We start from the raw sequence: 18,009 nt of genomic DNA, 5'->3' as shown, positions 1-18,009 counted from the left end.
AAAGAAGATAACAAACTAACACCTTATTCATATACACCAAATACATAAACATCAAAACCAATTACAGCTGTTTTGCTTAAACTTCTTTTTTTCAACATTGAACTCATTTCTACATGAGTTTTAAATTCAGGACCTTTTAGATTAGTTACTTCGTTTGTAGGTACATTGTAGGTTTTTATACCTACACAAATAACAATATTAATTTTGATTTGCTTACAATGACAATTTTTATACAAAACTGAAGGTACACCTCATTAAGTTTTTGTCATTTTGTAAAATGAAAATGATTTTAACCTTAATTATAAAATATTTGCAAATCATTTTAGAAAATTATATTCAGTGTGAAACATCAGGTACAATGGCAACTCAATTTAATTTAATAAACTTAAAAATACTATTTATTTAATATCCTATGTTATTGATTTTACTTAAAGTATTTGAATAAATAACAACTATAAGTCTTTTTTATATAATATATATACAGCTTACTTAAATTTCTTGGTTAAAATAAAACTTTATATTTAAGAACAAATTTTAAATACTATAAATTACGTAAATATCAACTTTAATTTTTTAAAGTTTAAAACGTTAAGGTTATAAAGTTTATTTACAAAAGCTTTTATTATATTTATTAGAGACCAAAGGATACGACTAGTCCTTTATAAATAAAAAAAACAATAGTACTTTCGGTTTAAATATTTTTTTTTATAAGCATCCAAGCAAATTGTTGAGTTATAAATAAAAACATGTTAATTTTTTTCTAATTCTAGAGGCCAATTAAAGTTTTACAAACAAAATTACTAGTGTTACGCCCTTTAAATGGGCAACGGGTTATATATGCACGAAGGTAGACTTTTTACAAATTTCTTTTTTTTGCACGGAGGGTCAATTTTGCATAACAGTTTAAAAAAAAAATGTATAAAAAAAAATAAAAATCTGCATTTGGTTTTCTAAAATGGTACCGACTGATTACCGATCGTTTTATTTATAGATTATGTACCATTTATAAACTAAAGATAAGACAATTTTATTTCATAAAATATATATTTTCAACTACAATTTTTGATAACTTCATCTACATAAAAAATAAAAATTGTGCCTACTAATAATACTTTAAAAATAAAATTAGTACAATTCAACCCTTAATAAATAACTTAATTAGATAAGGTTAAACCTATGATTCGCTTCTTTAATACTTTATCTGTTGTGATAACTTTAAGAACTTTTGAGAGCTTTAAATTATTAGCACTAAAACTAACTATATAATTCTATAAAATAGTTGTTCTTGCTTCACTACTATATTCTGTTACTGATAGTAAAAAGTCGACTCTTAATTTTATACAATAAAACACTATTATTCTTTGCTCTATTAGTTTAGTACGGTAGTTTTTAAATACAAAAGCTAAAAGAGGAACATTAGTCGTAGAGCTGTTACTATGCAAGCTATGCATTTATTTTGTAAAAACTATAAAATAAAAATACCTGACATGTTAATTTGTCAAGTAAAGAATAGTCAAAGTAGAGTTACTTAGTAAGAACTTTGTAATCGAAACTCATAGTATTACTATATACTGGTTGTTTATATAATTTAATTATGTTAGAAATAAAGTATAAGTTTCTACATATATCATTCCATTTATTTCTAAAACTACAGTCTTAAAATAATGGAGAATAATAAACAACAACTTTCTAACCTAAGTTCAGTTTTTAATTTTATTCATCTACTACAACTATAGTTTTTAAGTTAGGAAAAATTCATATGAAATTTGTCTTCAAATTGTAACTTTAGTCCAGAAAACTCGCAAACAAGTTTTATTTTTTCTCTTCCTCAATAAAAAAAAATCTTTAAAATAAAAATGTTGTACTAATAAAACAGCTGTTATGTACATTATAATATAAAATTGTGTAAATTGTATGTACATGTGTATATTGTAATAAATTTATGAAGTTTTATCATGTCTTGATTTAAGCCTGGCCCATGGGTTTTCTTTTTAAACTTACTTTTATATGTGTGGCCTGATGGTGTAGGGATTCCAAGCATAGCTTTGAACACTTACTGAGTTTAATGTAGTAAAATCAAAACCTATTGGTCAACATGTATACAAAAAACAACTTTACTTTGCATACTTCTTCAACTTTTTACACTTTCAAAGGTACAAGATTTTAGCCTAAAAATTTTAAACAAAATGTTGTCTCCAGCTAAATGATACAACAATTGCAATTAAGGCCATAGGGGGTTATAAATTTTTTTACAAAAATTAACTTTGGCCTATACATGAAAGCTTTAAGTACAAACTATAAGCCAGTTTTTATAGAATTCAAAAATATCATTTATCTTTTAAGATATTTAAATTTTGTAGAAAGTTTCTGATACAAACTTATAAACCGCAATTTTTTGAGGTCTATTTTCTTGGAAGTTTTAAAATTCACTAAAAATCTATCTCCTCCTTCATTTTTCAAGCAATCTTCTTCAAATTTTCAGGAAATATTCCTTTTATTAAAAAAAAAACGCTACTTATTAATTAAAATAATTAAAAAAAAACTGTTCAAAATATAGGTTTAATCCTTTGCTAACAAAAGATCATAATAAAATAACTTCACTGGAATACAAATCAAACAAATTGTACAGTAATCTTCCTTTATTGTACCAGCATATGTTTCTGTGTTCTGTGTGTTAACGAATCAACACACTTCAAGTGGGTTCTGTAAAAAAATAAAAAAATTATGACAACAATAAAAAAAAAGTCTTTTTTTTAATAAATATTTTTACTTAAAATTTTTTAAATTCACAGTTAAATTTTTTTTATGTATAAAGATTATACTGTGAAAGTTTGAAGTAGATTGCTTAAAAAATGTAGGAGAAGATAGATTTTTTATAAAGTAGTCTTTTTTTGCTGTTTTAGTTTTCTTTTCCCATAGGGAACCTGTTATGCGGCCCGACTTCAACTGAACATATGTAAAAAAATAGTTTGAAATTTCTAAAATGATCAAAAGCATTTTAAAGCTGAGAAAAAATTCTATAAAATAAGATCAACAACATGGCTTACCCCCCCACCCCCTATGGCCTTAACTTCATTTGGGTTTGTACTTGACCAAAAAAAATCTTTTTTTTTAACAAAGTTAAGGGTCAATACTCTATACTATTTATACAGTTTGTAATTGTATTAGACTAATATACCATACAATTAAGGGTATAGTGGGCCCTACCTTGATTTTTACAAGTTGATCTTATTTTTTAGTGTTTTATCTGAGCTATCAAAAGTTTTTAACCACTTGAAAAATTCAAAGTACATTTTGTGATATAAGCAATCAAAATGGGAGACCTTAGTAGGTTCCTAATGGAAGGCACAAACTAAAAACACCATTTCATTACAAATCTATCTCCTCCTTCATTTTTAAGTAGTCTTCTTCAAATTTTCACAGAAAGTTTATTATTAAATTTCAAAAAGATTGACTGCAGATTTTTTTTAATAAAAAATAAGTTTATTAAGAAAAAACCACCAATTTTAATTTCTGTTTTTATTATCTTAGATTTTCATTTTTAATATTTTTACAATTGCAACATTCTAAGTCTTTCAAGTTATAAAAGAAACATTTACAGAAAGTTGACAAGCTCTAGGTCTCTAGCTCAAAAAATGAAGGAGAAGATAGATTTTTAGTGATTTTTAAAATTTCCAAGAAAATTGATCCAAACAAATTTGTGGTCCATGTGTTTGTAACAGAAACTCTTTATAAAAAAATCAATAATTCAAAGTTAGATAAGAGATTTATATTCTATAAAAACTGGCTTGTGATTTGTTTATCATGCTTTTATATAAGATCCAGTGTTATTTTTAGTAAAAAAAAAGAAAAACCTCCCCTATGCCTTTAGTATGTTTGATTTTACCCCCCATAACACTTTTCCTAGAGTTTTTTCATTTGATTTTATTTATTGTTAAAACATTATATAAAAAAATAGTGGGGAAACTTAGCCACATACTCGTGTTACTCTGTCTATTAATGTCAAAATGTTTTTTTCCATATTTAATAAAAAAAAAAATAGTTTTCAAACTTTTTCAATCCAGATCAAAATTATTTTGTCATTAATTTAATTTTCAAGTTGAATAAAGCTTGTAAGTTAATGTTTTCAGTTTTTGGCTCATTCAGTTTTTCAAATTATTAAAAAGTTAGGCTGATTCCTACTAGTTTGATGTAACTCAGGTTAGTTTTTTGTTCACTTAGACATATTTTTTATTTCTTAGAATGTAAATCCTGTTAGAGCCCTACTGTTGGACTTTGCTTAATTTAATGAGCTGTATACTTTATAACCTTTATAATTAAATTTTAAGAGATCAAAGAAAATGGGCTATGAAAATTTGTTCATTACACTGTTTGTATTTAAAAAAACTTTTGCAGAACTCATAGTTTCTTATAAGTTATTTAGAATTTTTACATTTTGTAAAAGTTGCCTTTCTTCTTTAAAAGCTTCAATATAAAAATCAATTTTAGTTTTGTTTAAAAAGTCTGAGTTTTGTATTGCTTATAAAAATTTATTAAAATCATATTTAATATAAAATTTTAGTATAAAATTTTGAAATATTTTCAGAAATGCATTTTTAGTGATTATAAAATAATTAAGGCCATAGGGGGGGGTCCACTTTGTTTTTTACAACTTGATCTTATTTTGTAGAATTTAATCTGAGCTATCAGACACTTTTAACCGCTTAAAAAAACTCAAAGTAACTTTTGAGATATAAGCGATCAAAGAAAGGGCATTCAATAGGTTCCTTATGGAAGGCAAAAACTAAAAATGCGAAAAAAGACTATTTCACTAAAAATCTATCTCCTCCTTCATTTTTTGAGTAATCTTTCTGAAATTTTTACAGAATATGTATCATTAAACTTTAAAGAGATCTATTGTAGGAATTTTTTTAATTTTGAGTAAAAAAAAATATTGTCAAAAAACTACCCTTTTTTTTAGTTTTTTGTGGATAAAAGTTTTATTTTTCAAAATTTCAAAAATTCCAACATTAGGATTCTTCAAAATATTAAAAGGAACATTTCCTGAAAATTTGAAGAAGATTGCTTGAAAAATGAAGGAGAAGATAGATTTTTAGTGAATTTTAAAATTTCCGAGAAAATTGACCCCAAAAAATCTGCGGTCCATACGTTTGCATCAAAAACTGTTTACAAAAAATAAAATATCTCAAAAGTTAAATGATATTTTTGAATTCTATAAAAACAGGCTTGTAGTTTGTATTTTAAGCTTTCATATAAAAGCCAAAGTTAATTTTTGTAAAAAAAAAATGTCGGACCCCCCTATGGCCTTAATTGCTTAGTTTTAAAAATGAATGAAACTTAAAAGTTTCAAGATTGTCTTTTTTTTTGTATTTTTCAAATACAGTAGTAATTAATACAATAAATACGCTTAACACTTTTAAAAATTTCCACTAAAAGTTTTTAAAATAAAAACAGTTGTAGAGAATAAATAGTGTTTTTTTTTGCTTTTTTAGTTTGATCTTCCACGCTTTTATTTTTAAAGACAGGTAAAATGCAACTAGGTGCTCTATAAACAATTTGCAATATAAAATAATATTGTAGTATTTTGTTTACCCACTATGGCATGGTATGTAAGTGAACGTATTAATTTAATAATAATTTTAAAACAAAAATTATTTTTATTCAGTTTTTACTTCGAATAGCAGTATAAAAGTATTACAGTTTATTTTAACAGTTGTGAAGTATTCAGAAATAATTTATTACTATACAGTTTAGTAAACACCTATAAAGAATAGAGAATTCCAACTTGACATTTTCAGTTTTTTCTTTATAATGTGGTGTTATATCTTTGCTAAATATACTTTTAATTGCTAAAAGAAATATCAAACTTTTAAAATATCAGAGATCATACTCAGTAATTTCAGTAAATTCTTAATTAAAGGCATAAAGCAAAAATTCAAAATAGGCTTTTTAACAAAACTATTTTTCCATTCCATTTAAAACTATTTTTTAAAATTTGACACAACCTCAATATGACAAGCATCAAAAATTTTCTAGTAAAGAGTGTTTTAAAATTTTGATATAAAACTTCCTATAAACAACTTTATAAATTTTTTTAACTTAAAACTGTATTTTTCTGTATTTAAAAAATTTTTTCACAAGCATATTTTTAGCTATTAAGATTAATTAAGGTCTTTAGCTTAAAATGTTAAAATAAACAAGTATACTTAGAATATTTTAAAACTTAGCTAAAAATTTAATTCTAATATGTATTTACAAAAAAAAAAATAATAAGAAGACTATCAGAAATTTTGTACTTTAGCAATACAATTTGTTAAAAATTGACACTTTGAAGCTACCCAACTGTCATCAAAAGTATTTTTGAAGTTATTTTATTTAAAAATATATTTTAAATAATGTATCAGTATTACATTTCAACGTTGTTGGTGTTTTAAATAAGCATTGAATTAAAACAAAATAATTCTTAATTTTCTATATTTCATTAGTATCACATAAATACTTCATATCAGTCTCATAACTATTTGATTAACCAGCACTTAATATTTCTTTAAGGTGTTTAACTATCTAAAGTATTTTACTAGTATTTTTAGTACTTATAAGTATCCATTAAATAGCATTAGTAATGAAATAAAGTAAACCTGTTTAAACAAAGTTTCCTAAAAAACAATAAGTTTCAAAGTGACTTAGTTTTTCATTAGATATTGATCTAAACAATTTTTAAGTTTACAACAAAAATTATAATAAGTGAAGTTTTCATTGGTGTATTTGTTATAAGTACTCAAAGTGAAAACATGCAATTAAACCTTTTGTAATAACTACCCGAATTATTACCAACAAACTGCTCAATCTTTTTTAAAATGAAACAGATTGTATTTGTAAACTTTGTATTCTTTTTGTAAATGTGAAGATGGCCACCAGAACTATGCACGTTCCCGACGGACTTCCTGAAGTCATGAAGAAATTCACCAAATCCGCCATCAGGACCCAACCACCTGACATACTTGCTTGGTCCTGCGCGTTAGTTTTGTCATATTTGGACATATGTGAATAAGGGCATTGTTTTTACTTAAATTGACATTGGTTGTTATACATTATAAATTTAAATTAACTTTTGAGATAACATCTAATTTATAAAAGTTTCCAATACAAAAATATTTAATTATTATTATATATTATTAAGTTTCTCAAAAATTCGAAAACCTACTAAAAATTTGTTTAGTTTATATTATCTGAGCTAGAAATCTCTAATTTATTAAAAGAAATTTCTTAAGTTTTTATAAAGAATATGATATTTAGAATTTTAGTAATAATTTAAGTTTTTGCTTAAAAATAAATTAAAAGTTTGTTTTTTCAATTAAATTGTTCATTTTGAAAAAATCTTTTTGTTTTGTTAAAACTTAGAAACTTTCTTCTGACATATTTTTTTAAAGAATAAACTCAAAAGTTATAAAAAGCTGCTAAAAGTTTAAAAAAGAGATGTGTTTTTAGTGAAGTGGTCTTTTTTTTCTCTAATTTAGTTTTGCGTTCAATGTTTGATAGCTTAAGTCTCAAAACTTGTTTAAGTAACTGGTACCTTAGTTATTTAAGTGAGGAATAAAACTAAATGATTAAAACATATGTTGTCTCCTAAAGATGTGATCGATAAGAACAAAGTGCAATTAAACTCAAAAACAACTCTTAAAATATACAAGCTTTTAAGTTAAGTAAACTGTTGTTCAAATTTAAAAACTTATCAATTATAATAAAAAAGTTTCATATTTATATAAGATACTGTGCTGGTTTACATAAGGTTGCTCAGCTTTAGAAACTTTTTTATTTACTAAATCAAGGTACTGTGGACCTTAAAATAATTTCTTTTTTAGTTAAAAAGGGAATTAAAAGTACTATTTTAAGTCTGTATAAAGACTGCAGACTATTGCAACATACATCCTTGCTGTAAATTATCAATTCTGACTATAAACCAGTCCTGTGAAAGCACTTTAGTTACTACTTCAATCTTGTCTTATTTTTGTTGATATGAGCCCCACTCTGGTTAAGCTATAGATATCTAATGTCAAAGTAGTACAGTTTCCGACTCTCTAGTTAAATGTTTCTGAATTATTGAGCTTCTATGCTTTTATCCACATGGGCTGCACTGCAATTTCAGAATCTTGTCCAGTTTTGTCAAGAATTTTTTAAGTTTAAATTTTTGAATTTCATACAAAATATCAGGTAATTTGTCTTTTTATGCTGTACCCAATTAAACATGTGTAAGTAAAATATAGTGCAAATACAAAAATGGTTTAAAGTTACTTACCTTTGCATCAAGTTTAATTCAACTGCTGGAGTTATATCACTATAATTGTTTGAATGTAAATATTACATAAAAGCTTACTTTTTAACCTTACAAATTACAACTATATTTACTAAAAGTTAGCTTAAGGAGTCATACTATCTAATAAAAAATGTTTATTCAATTAAATATAGGAATATGCACAAAGTAGAAGACTTGAATATCTATAAATCATAAAAGTGTTTCATTCATTGGTATTTGCATCGACAGTTATCATTTTATGAAGAATTAAAACATAGCTTTATTATACTAGTTAAAACATTATTAAAAAGTACATTACAGGTTAAAATAACATTCTTAGGTATAAAATGTATTTTCTGTAACTGCTACAGCTTTTTAAAAAGAATCTTTTTGTACTCTCATAAGATACTCGACTTTGAGAGTTAAACATTTAAATTTTTCGTTCCCAAGTACTAAGCTAAAAGCCAAACTTTCCCTTTTCAAATATGTTTTACTTAATTTATTTTCATTCTCCCCTTTGGTAGTTGAATTCATGTTTACTTTTTTGTCCCTGAATTAGCTGTTGCCCCTGATAGCCAAAATCACCCACTTTGGAAAATCCTAATTTAAAAAATACTTGTTTTAGTTATCATTTTCAATACTCGGCCTTTTGTTAGCATTTGGGCACTAAAGTATTGCTGACCAATAGTGAACAAAATTTGACTTGTCTTGTTTCTTGTAAATTTTTTTTAACTTCAAATTTTGTAACTGACCAAGATGCCATACTCAACTCAGGTGGTGTGTCATATATGCATACAATTTTTTATGCTCATTATTCTCTTTCAAGCTTAGATTCATAATATTTAGCATGACAATGAATTTAGCAAAGATCTTAACAGTATTGATTGAACCAATTGATCCTTTGCGAAGCTACAGACACTCGCACTGATTATTTGTTCTACTTGTATCTTTTTGTTCGTGAATCTTTCTTTAAATCACATTTACTACTAAAACAAATACTTAAAGTTTTAGCTTTTATTATTCTCCAAATCTTCTATAAAAAAAAAATTATTCTAAATGTTTGTGCAAAGAATTTTAAGTGTCTTTCTTTTTCAAATGATGCTAACTTAACAAAACCTGTTAAACGTTTTTAGAATTATTAGGACCAAAACTTTTTTGATTTTTATTGTACTTTTTTATGCTGTTTGCTTTTAGGTGCCTTAGGTTTTGGAAAAAAAGTTATTTTATATAAAACAGTCTATAACCCTTTATGCATTTGCTTAACACTTCAACTTTTGTTTGTTGTTTACATATTACACATAGTACTTTTCTTCGAACTAAACTAACAACATTTGATTGGCTATAAATTGCAAACACCTATCTATTTAGTTTCATTTATTTTATTTAAATACTTTACATACACTGTTTATTGTAAAAATTAGTCTGTATTTTCTGTTTTTTAATTAATTTTAACTGTAAATATACATGACAAAGTTTAATTCCAATTTATAATACAAATTGCAGATACTTCAACGCGCTTGTGGAAGGAGACGTACTCCCTGTGAAAAGACGTTTGGAATCCCCTGGAGTGGGAGGACTCACCCCTGGTCTCCTGGATCTCGTGGTGCTCTTATTGAAAGGAAAGGAGGAAGTGGAGACGAAAATGATCGAAAAGAGGTGGCGGGAAGTGGGACTCCCAGTGGCCGAACTGAGGAACATTTTCGACAACGGGGCTTTTTTCGAGAAGGCAAACGTCACCCACTTCATTGCCATGAGCTGCAGTTACATGGCCGGAGGGGTTGGTTGATAGTTTTGATATTTTTCTAAACGAACTATAAAATTTGTTTTGTTTAAGCGTAAAAATATTAACAATAGTCTTTATTTACGAACTGTTCAGAGACTTCATAATATAGTTTTTCTCAATAAAGTATTATTAAAAACGTTATAAAGTTTAATAATTAATTTATAAAGTAATAACAGTAGCTATGATTCCTTTGATAGTGTAGTTTTAAAACATTAGAACTTCTAATTTTTGTTTAGCATCTTTTAGTTAGTTTCCTTTAAACTATATTACAAGACTTCACTTAATGAAGTATATTTAAATTTTTCTCATTAATAATTTTTTTTTTGTTTTACATTGAACGAATTGAATAAAATTTAACTTCCAAAATTTAACTTGAACTCTAAATTGCAGCAATTAGTATTTCTTATAAAAGTACAAAACAACAAATCTCAACAGAATCTCACTGAGACAATGAGACTTGTTTGCATGGTCATGACAAGCGACCAGTACGACAACTCGACAAAGATGTCGTTCGAATCATTCAAGCAAGTGTATGACTACCTGGCCAGCATAAGGGGCGAAGACTCGCAAGCCCAAGCTGAAACCGTTCTCACCTATCTGCAGGAAGAAGCGTTAGTTTGAAAATTTGTGTGTTTATGCAATAAAGCATCATTTGTACAAAGTTTGTAGAAACATATATTTTTATTTTGCTTAACTTGCCTATATTCTGTTTTTTAGTCTTTATATAATAAATTTATTGTTTTATTCAAAGTTTGAATAACCAAGTAAACAAAAAACATGTTTACTAATTCATTCTGATGCTAAGACAAATTATAAACAAATCTTTACTAGATATCCTGACTCTAATTACTGTGATTTGTATAGCTATTAATTATAATAATTCTGTACATTTTGAAAACAGAGACAGACAAGACGGTATGGTCATGCCAAGAAATTTCCTACATCCAGACTGCCCCAGACTCTTGTAACTTCTCCACTTGGAACAACCCAGATTCTTGTGATTTCCATCTCCTAAAATACCACGGATTTTTGAGATCATTCAGACTTATAAAGACTTTAAAGATATAACAACATGAACTTTCTTGTTTTAGTGTATTTGAATTACTCTTTTAGCTCTGCGTTCAATGTTTAAAAAATCATATTTTTAAAGATATTTTGCACCTTACTTATAACTTACTTCAAATTAGCTGCTTTAAATTAAATATTTTAGACTAATCAAATTTTTATAAATTCTTTATATACTTTATTTTTTCTAATATAAAGTTCCTGCTTTAGATTTAATGTTTCAGATTAATCATACTTATCAAAATATTTTACTTCATTTTACTTATTGCTTACTTCAAGACTGCTGCTTCTAATTTAAACCATACAATTTCAATTCAAACGTGTTTCATGTAACTTGTCCTCACAACAGAAATTAAAAATTAACAAAAAAAAATTAAACAAAAAAGATGCCACCACCAGAGCAAATGTACTGCGCGCAGCAGATAAAAGTCCCGTGTGAACTTCCTGATATTCTGAAAAACTTCACGAAATCAGCAATCAGAACTCAGCCTCCTGACTTGCTTGCCTGGTCTGCAGCGTTAGTATTTGTTTGTTTATATATTAAAATGTTTTTTGAGTTTATAAGCTAAAACAGTAACTGTACAGTAAGTAACATACTTTAATTAGTTACTGAGGTCTTGTTTTCTTTATTTCCTAATTTATGATAACTTAATTATCTCATCATGGTTGCTACAAAATCTACACGTTACAACTTAGAATTACTTTATGACGTCATATTACACTTATTTCAGCTGTTGGCAACAACTGTTGGTGGGAGACATATATCTTCACCAACTCAAACGTTTCTTGTTTGCAAGTATATCAAACTTTTGAATTCAAAATAGTTTCGTCTAATTTATTTAACAATGTAAAAACCATATACAGTTAAAACGATAATGCACTTAGCCTTATACACAGCTTCCATCATAATTCGTTTTATAGTACCTGACTTACTTTATCTAAAATTTACATTTAACATACACAGTTACTTCACGGCGCTGGCGAACGGCCAGACGCTGCCGGTGAAGAAGCGTTTGGAGCCACCTAGTGACAAGAACGGCATCACGGCGGGACTGCTGGAGATGATGCTGCGGCAGGTGGATCAGGAGGAAGGTGGAGGAGGTTGCTCGGAATCAGGAGGAGACGACATCGAAACCAAGAAGGTGCTGAAAATGTGGGGGGACATCGGGTTGCCCAGGTAACTTTGATTGAAATATTCATAAAATATCTGAATTTAAACGTGATCAGAAATAGCTTTTTTTTTTAAATACCTTTCAATTCTTTAGTATAAGCAATTTTTTGAAGAGAGTGCTCGAAAATATACTGTAAAGACTTTAAAAATAATACCTTTAATTTTTTATTTATATCGGGCTGCTAAGGTGATTCATTATAGCTTGTATGGTAAATAATGATTAAAATGTTAGTTACATTTTAAACTTAACAAAACTCTAAAAGTTTTGTTAAGAACTTGTTTTTATTGTTTATTTTTTGGTGGGCTTCATAGGTTTTTTAAAAAGTATATGATTAAATTATTTTACGTTACAAAGACTTGAATAAAAATGTAGTTCTTGCTTAATAGTTTATGAACCGTATTGAAATAAAAATAAAAACATAAATAGTTTTTAAGTTGTCTCTTGTTAATTTATTGTTAATCTCAGGGCTGAATTGGACGAAATACTAGAGAAGGGCGCCATCAGTGGTCAGGTTAAAATAAGCAAGATGAAGTTTGCGGCAATGTGCGCTTCTCATATGGCACAGGGGGTGAGTTGTGATGTCATAATATTTATATTCATGAATGATAACTTCATGATATATAGGATTGATTTACATCAGGCCAGTTACAATTAATTTTCTTCAACCCTACGGTGATAATATTTTTTATTCAATTTTATCATTATATACTATTTAATTTGTTTATGACGTAATAACATACTTGTAATATCTTGTGTTGATTAGAGGTTAATTTATTGAAGTGAATTTGATGTATTATGTCTGTTTCATTCTATGTATGGTTTATACATGCCTGGTGTCATAACTCTTGTTTCGTAATAGTTGTTATGGTTTCTCAGTAAAACCTTTAAGAATTCAATTATCAAACTAACCAGTTGATTAACAGCCATTATGTTTGTGCAATAAATGATACATGTTTGTAAAACTTAACATTTTAGCTGCATCATTTAGAGCAGGGATTCCAAAACTTATTTATTAGATATCGCCTCTATCGCTTAACTACCGTTTTTTTCGTCGCCTAATAGCCAATACCATGAAAAGGCAACATTGTCAACTTTTAAAACCTTGATTTAGGTCTATAATTAAAAAAACAATATTTCACAATAATATTTCACGGTAACAGAAAAATATTTGACGTAAGTGATGTTGTTTTGACGATTTAGTAAGACTTTAATGAAACTGCTATGAGTTGAACCTAACTGGCCCAAATAGTAAATTTAACTCACAATTAGTAGTATACTATTACATGACATATAGCGATGGATGTATCAAGCAATGTCAATGAAATTAGTATAAGTACTAATAATAATTTTATTATGCGAAAACTTAAAAGATGATAACTAAATACGATCTCAATCATTATTAAAATTGATATTATTTAATTTATTAAAATAATTATGATCAAAAATTAAAAACTCAGAACAAAGATATGACTCTAAATAGATGCTTACTGAAGTTAATTTTGATACCTTTTTCACTGTTAACTGTAATATTACTATTATTATGTAAAACAAAATAAGTAGTAATTTTTTTTTAGTAAAAAGCTGTTATTTTTTATATGTAGTTAGTTGATAAAACTTTCTTTAAGATTTAATTTTATCAATAATATCATTAAACCATTGAATTAGAACAAATTATCTAATGCACTATTGAGCTCTTTGAAAAAACTTGGTTTGCTGAAGAAAATATAAATTCCTCAAAATGAACTATTTAGATATATGTAATTAATCTTTCCTAAAAAAAATTGATCATAATTTATAAGTTTACATATTGAATACGCGATTTTTTCTTTGTTTCGAAAATATTTTTAGTTTTAAATAAAGTATATACAACTTTCTTGATGCATTATATACTCTGCTAAATTCATATTTTAAAGCTGTTAATTAAACAGCTATAATAGTATAAATTGAACCTAAAAAGAGAAACGTTATGTTTGTTTCTTTTTTAAATTCAAATGTACCAAATTGTTATTAGTTTCTAATTTTTTTAAACTCTGTACTTTTTTTTCAAAATACTTAATGAAATTTTTTTTTTGAAATAGTTTCAAGACTAAGAAAAGTTAATTTGTTTTTAAACTTTTTATTCATAACTATATGTCTAAGTCTTTATTAAATGTCTAGTTCAAAGTTTACAACCTACGGTATAGAATTTTTTATTAAACATCATTCACGTTAATATACAAAACTGTAAATTTCTACAAATTTAAATAAAAACTTAAACTTATACGATCTAACTTTATCAATCAATAGAATTCGGTAAAAGCTTCGTTATCATGAGTTTTTGTTCGAATTATATGATTTTTATTACAAGTGTCCAAGCAATAATACTTTGTTTTAATTTTTAAACCTAGTGTTTATTTGTTTTTATAACTTTAATTTATTTAAATTATATGAGTTTGTATTTATAATTTGATCTATGATGAATGTGCTTTGATAAGTTTCTAAAAATGTAGTGGTAAAATAAGTTTTTAGAAGTGTTAAACGAAATAGATTAGTCAAATATTTAAAAATAAAATCAGTGCAAACAAATAATTGTGCACAGTCAAAAAAAAAAAATTGTGTGTTCTGTGATTATTCTATTAAAAATTGAACTGTTTCTGTCTTTTAAATAGTAATTGAAATGTCTACTGAGTATACTTTTTTTTACCATTTAAAAATTTACAATGCATCTTGCTACCGAATAATTTAAAAAATTATATTTTCAACATGAAAAAATTCTATTAACTTTTTGTTTCCCAACAAGGCAAAAGTTTTGTTTGAAATGCAGTTACTATAAATCCTGGTTTTCTTATGCAATATAAGCGCATATTTTTGTAATAAAAGGACATTTAAGGTGCATCGGTTTAACAAAACCTAAAACATTCTTCATACATATTTTCAGGTAAAGTAAAACTTAAATTAGGCTATGAACTTTTATTACAGATTATTTTTAACAATTCAGCGTACAACTGTATACCTTACAACCTATTTTGTTAGTACTTTTACATTTTTCTGTGTACCTAGAATTGTTAGCGTTTAAACAACATTAGCATTTTATTTAATTAGTGTTATTTGTTAGTTCCTTTTATAATTTTTATTCAAACTGTTCATTGCTGTGTTTAATTTAATATATATTGTTCAAATGTTTACTTTCTATAATTTATGATCTTTTTTTTTCCTACTGTTTTTTTTTTGGTTGAAAATTTTTTGGTTATTTTTGTTTATTAACTTCAGCTAAACTTTTCACAGATACCAATTTTACTAGTAAGTTATTGTTCTACATTACTAATAACTTTATTATGGTATTATATTTAGAAAATAATTTCTTTATTGTATTTAACAGATAAATTATAGTTCAATTTAAAAACGTTAATCACAAAAGTAGTAACTTATATCTAGAATGAAACGCTTGCTTGTTGTTTTGAAGAATGAAATAAGTATTTATTATAATTTAGTTTAAAACAATTAATCGACCGGATAAGTTTATTAATCTCACTTTTTAAATTTAAATTAAGCTGCAATTTTTTTCACAAAATTTGCTTTAAAATAGTTTTAAGTTCGTTGTGACGTCATGTATTAAGTTACGGTGTTTTTAACCAATTAATTTTTTATATAAACTTGCTAACTATACAATAGTTATCATCTTTAGTTTAATAAACCAAATTAGCCTAATTTGTAGCTGTGCGAGCAGCTTTATAGAACCATCACTAATATGTAAGTTAGCTTCCGTGTCCTAAACTCTACTTTGAATTTTTACTCTACCTCATTAGACCTTTAAAGTAATCGTATATTATCACTAGAATGCCTAAGTGAGGGTAAAAGCAGATATGAATGTCAATTAAAATAAAGAAAAAAATTTCAATGATAATTATTTTGCTACTTGTCACAGTAACAATGTTTCGCCAAAAAAACAGCTCTTCAGAAAGTTTCTACTAGTTTTCCATAGAGGATTTATCTATTAAAATTCTTTTTTTTTCAAACATAATTTACACAACTTTGTTAAATCGATGCGAATTTTATTTTTTTATAAAATAAAACAAAATTTTCTTAATCAGTTTCTAAACATTTATTTACTTACTTTACAAGAAATTACTATATTGACTTATTAAATTATACCATTAACTATACTCAAGTGACTTTTTTGAGATTAAATTTTTGTAAACCACGCAACATTATCAATTATTCAAAAGTTGTTCTGCTCAAAATGTTGTTACATTTTAATATTTTATTTTCTCAACATAACCTAGTAAAAACGATAAGGATAACAAATAAATAGCAGTTAACCAAAAATGCTATTAGTATAAACTATCGCGTGTAACTGCTATAACATGAAGTCTTCACAAACAAAATTTAGTTAAAAAAAAAAACAAATAGAATCTATTGTTTAATGTTTTTTTACTCATGACAGAACCTAGTAGAAACGATGCGGATAATATGCCAAAACTTAGATAGTTAGTATTTTTATTTTAATAAAACTTATTCTCCCAACAGAATCTGGTCGAAACGATGCGGATAATATGCCAGGCACTGACCGAGGACGCGGACGGGGGTCCCAGCAGGATCCCGTACGAGACATTCGTGGATATTTTCATGTACCTGGTGAATACCCGGAACGAAGACTCGCTACAGCACGTCGAAGCAGTTCTCAACTACCTGAGGGAGGAAGCGTTAGTTTCAATATATATGTATATATATATATATATACATATAGTAGAAAATTAGAATTTTATTTTTTCAAAATTTTTTTTTACAATTTTTAAGAGATTTGTGTGGTAAAACTTATAATGTAAAAAAGCAAGTATGTAAGGTTTACTAGCTATCTCAGACAAAAAGTGTCAGTCTTTTTATTATTTACTGATAGTCAATATTTAGTAAAAATTAACGTTTAATATAACTTTTTGAAAGCCATGCTTTGGTTATCATTGTGTTGTACTGTTGATAAAAGAATACAATTTTAAAGGTTTAAATATTTTTAAGAATATTTCTAAGCTTACTGCATACTTTTATAACACGAATATTGTTTTAGAGCTTATATATTTTTTCTATGTCATAATCATTTCACTGGTTATTACGTCATTACAGCTAACTTTTACGTCATATAACCATTTATTACATCATAACAGGTCACGTGAGAACGGAATGGTTATGCCAAGAAATTTCATGCACCCAGATTGCCCTAAATTTAATTAACTTTAATCTAAAATGCTTTAAATTTTATTCTAAGATTTATAATTTACTTTCATTCTTTCTTAAGTTGTGTTAGGTCCATTTAAATTTTCAAAAGTTTTTTAGTTTTTTAAATGCTATAAATAAAATAATTAAAATTCATGTTACTCTAATTTCAAGTGATTTTATTCTAACCTCCTAAATTATATTTTAAAAAGAGAATGTCTCAATTTTTTACTGGCACTGTTTTCACTATTTTAATATTTCCACTGTGTTTTTATTGTCTGTTATTTAATGAATTCATTTCATAAGTGATTGTCATACTTATATTTTATGTAAAGTAATTTATTGTTAAACATACTCGGAACTTTAAGTATGTTTGAAATAGAACTTAATTATTTTAACAATTTATGATGGAACACTTCTTTGAAAACTCGCTACAAATGTTTTAGTAGTATTACAATTAAGAGCGGTTCTAAAAAATATCACATGTTAGTAAATTAATCTTAATAAGT

The 18,009-nt window shown here is 26.2% G+C and overlaps 1 protein-coding gene across 1 annotated transcript; it reads left to right on the top strand.

Annotated features, from left to right (window-relative positions):
- The first annotated feature begins 6,878 nt into the window (after window positions 1–6,878).
- Window positions 6,879–17,750, top strand: LOC145834424 (uncharacterized). Its single transcript, XM_082941852.1, has 9 exons — window positions 6,879–7,017; window positions 9,797–10,070; window positions 10,512–10,687; window positions 10,978–11,040; window positions 11,524–11,658; window positions 12,106–12,318; window positions 12,779–12,881; window positions 16,820–16,995; window positions 17,452–17,750. The coding sequence occupies exons 1-9, from the start codon at window positions 6,908–6,910 to the stop codon at window positions 17,516–17,518; spliced, it is 1,317 nt and encodes a 438-aa protein (XP_082797978.1). The 5' UTR covers window positions 6,879–6,907; the 3' UTR covers window positions 17,519–17,750.
- Window positions 17,751–18,009: the final 259 nt, after the last annotated feature.

The sequence above is a fragment of the Thalia democratica genome, chromosome 1 (assembly GCF_965202585.1).
Source record: "Thalia democratica chromosome 1, ktThaDemo2.hap1.1, whole genome shotgun sequence".
Classification (NCBI taxonomy): Eukaryota; Metazoa; Chordata; class Thaliacea; order Salpida; family Salpidae; genus Thalia; species Thalia democratica.
Note: the sequence above shows the minus strand (reverse complement) of the source record. Positions and strands in the feature narration are given on the sequence as shown.

Excerpts from the sequence above, each read along its gene's own strand:
- LOC145834424 (XM_082941852.1), top strand. The coding sequence starts at position 6,908 with ATGGCCACCAGAACTATGCACGTTCCCGACGGACTTCCTGAAGTCATG. Across the intron at positions 11,041-11,523 it reads CCAGACTGCCCCAGACTCTT|AAAGATGCCACCACCAGAGC; the intron begins GTAACTTCTCCA and ends AAATTAAACAAA. Across the intron at positions 11,659-12,105 it reads TTGCTTGCCTGGTCTGCAGC|TTACTTCACGGCGCTGGCGA; the intron begins GTTAGTATTTGT and ends TAACATACACAG.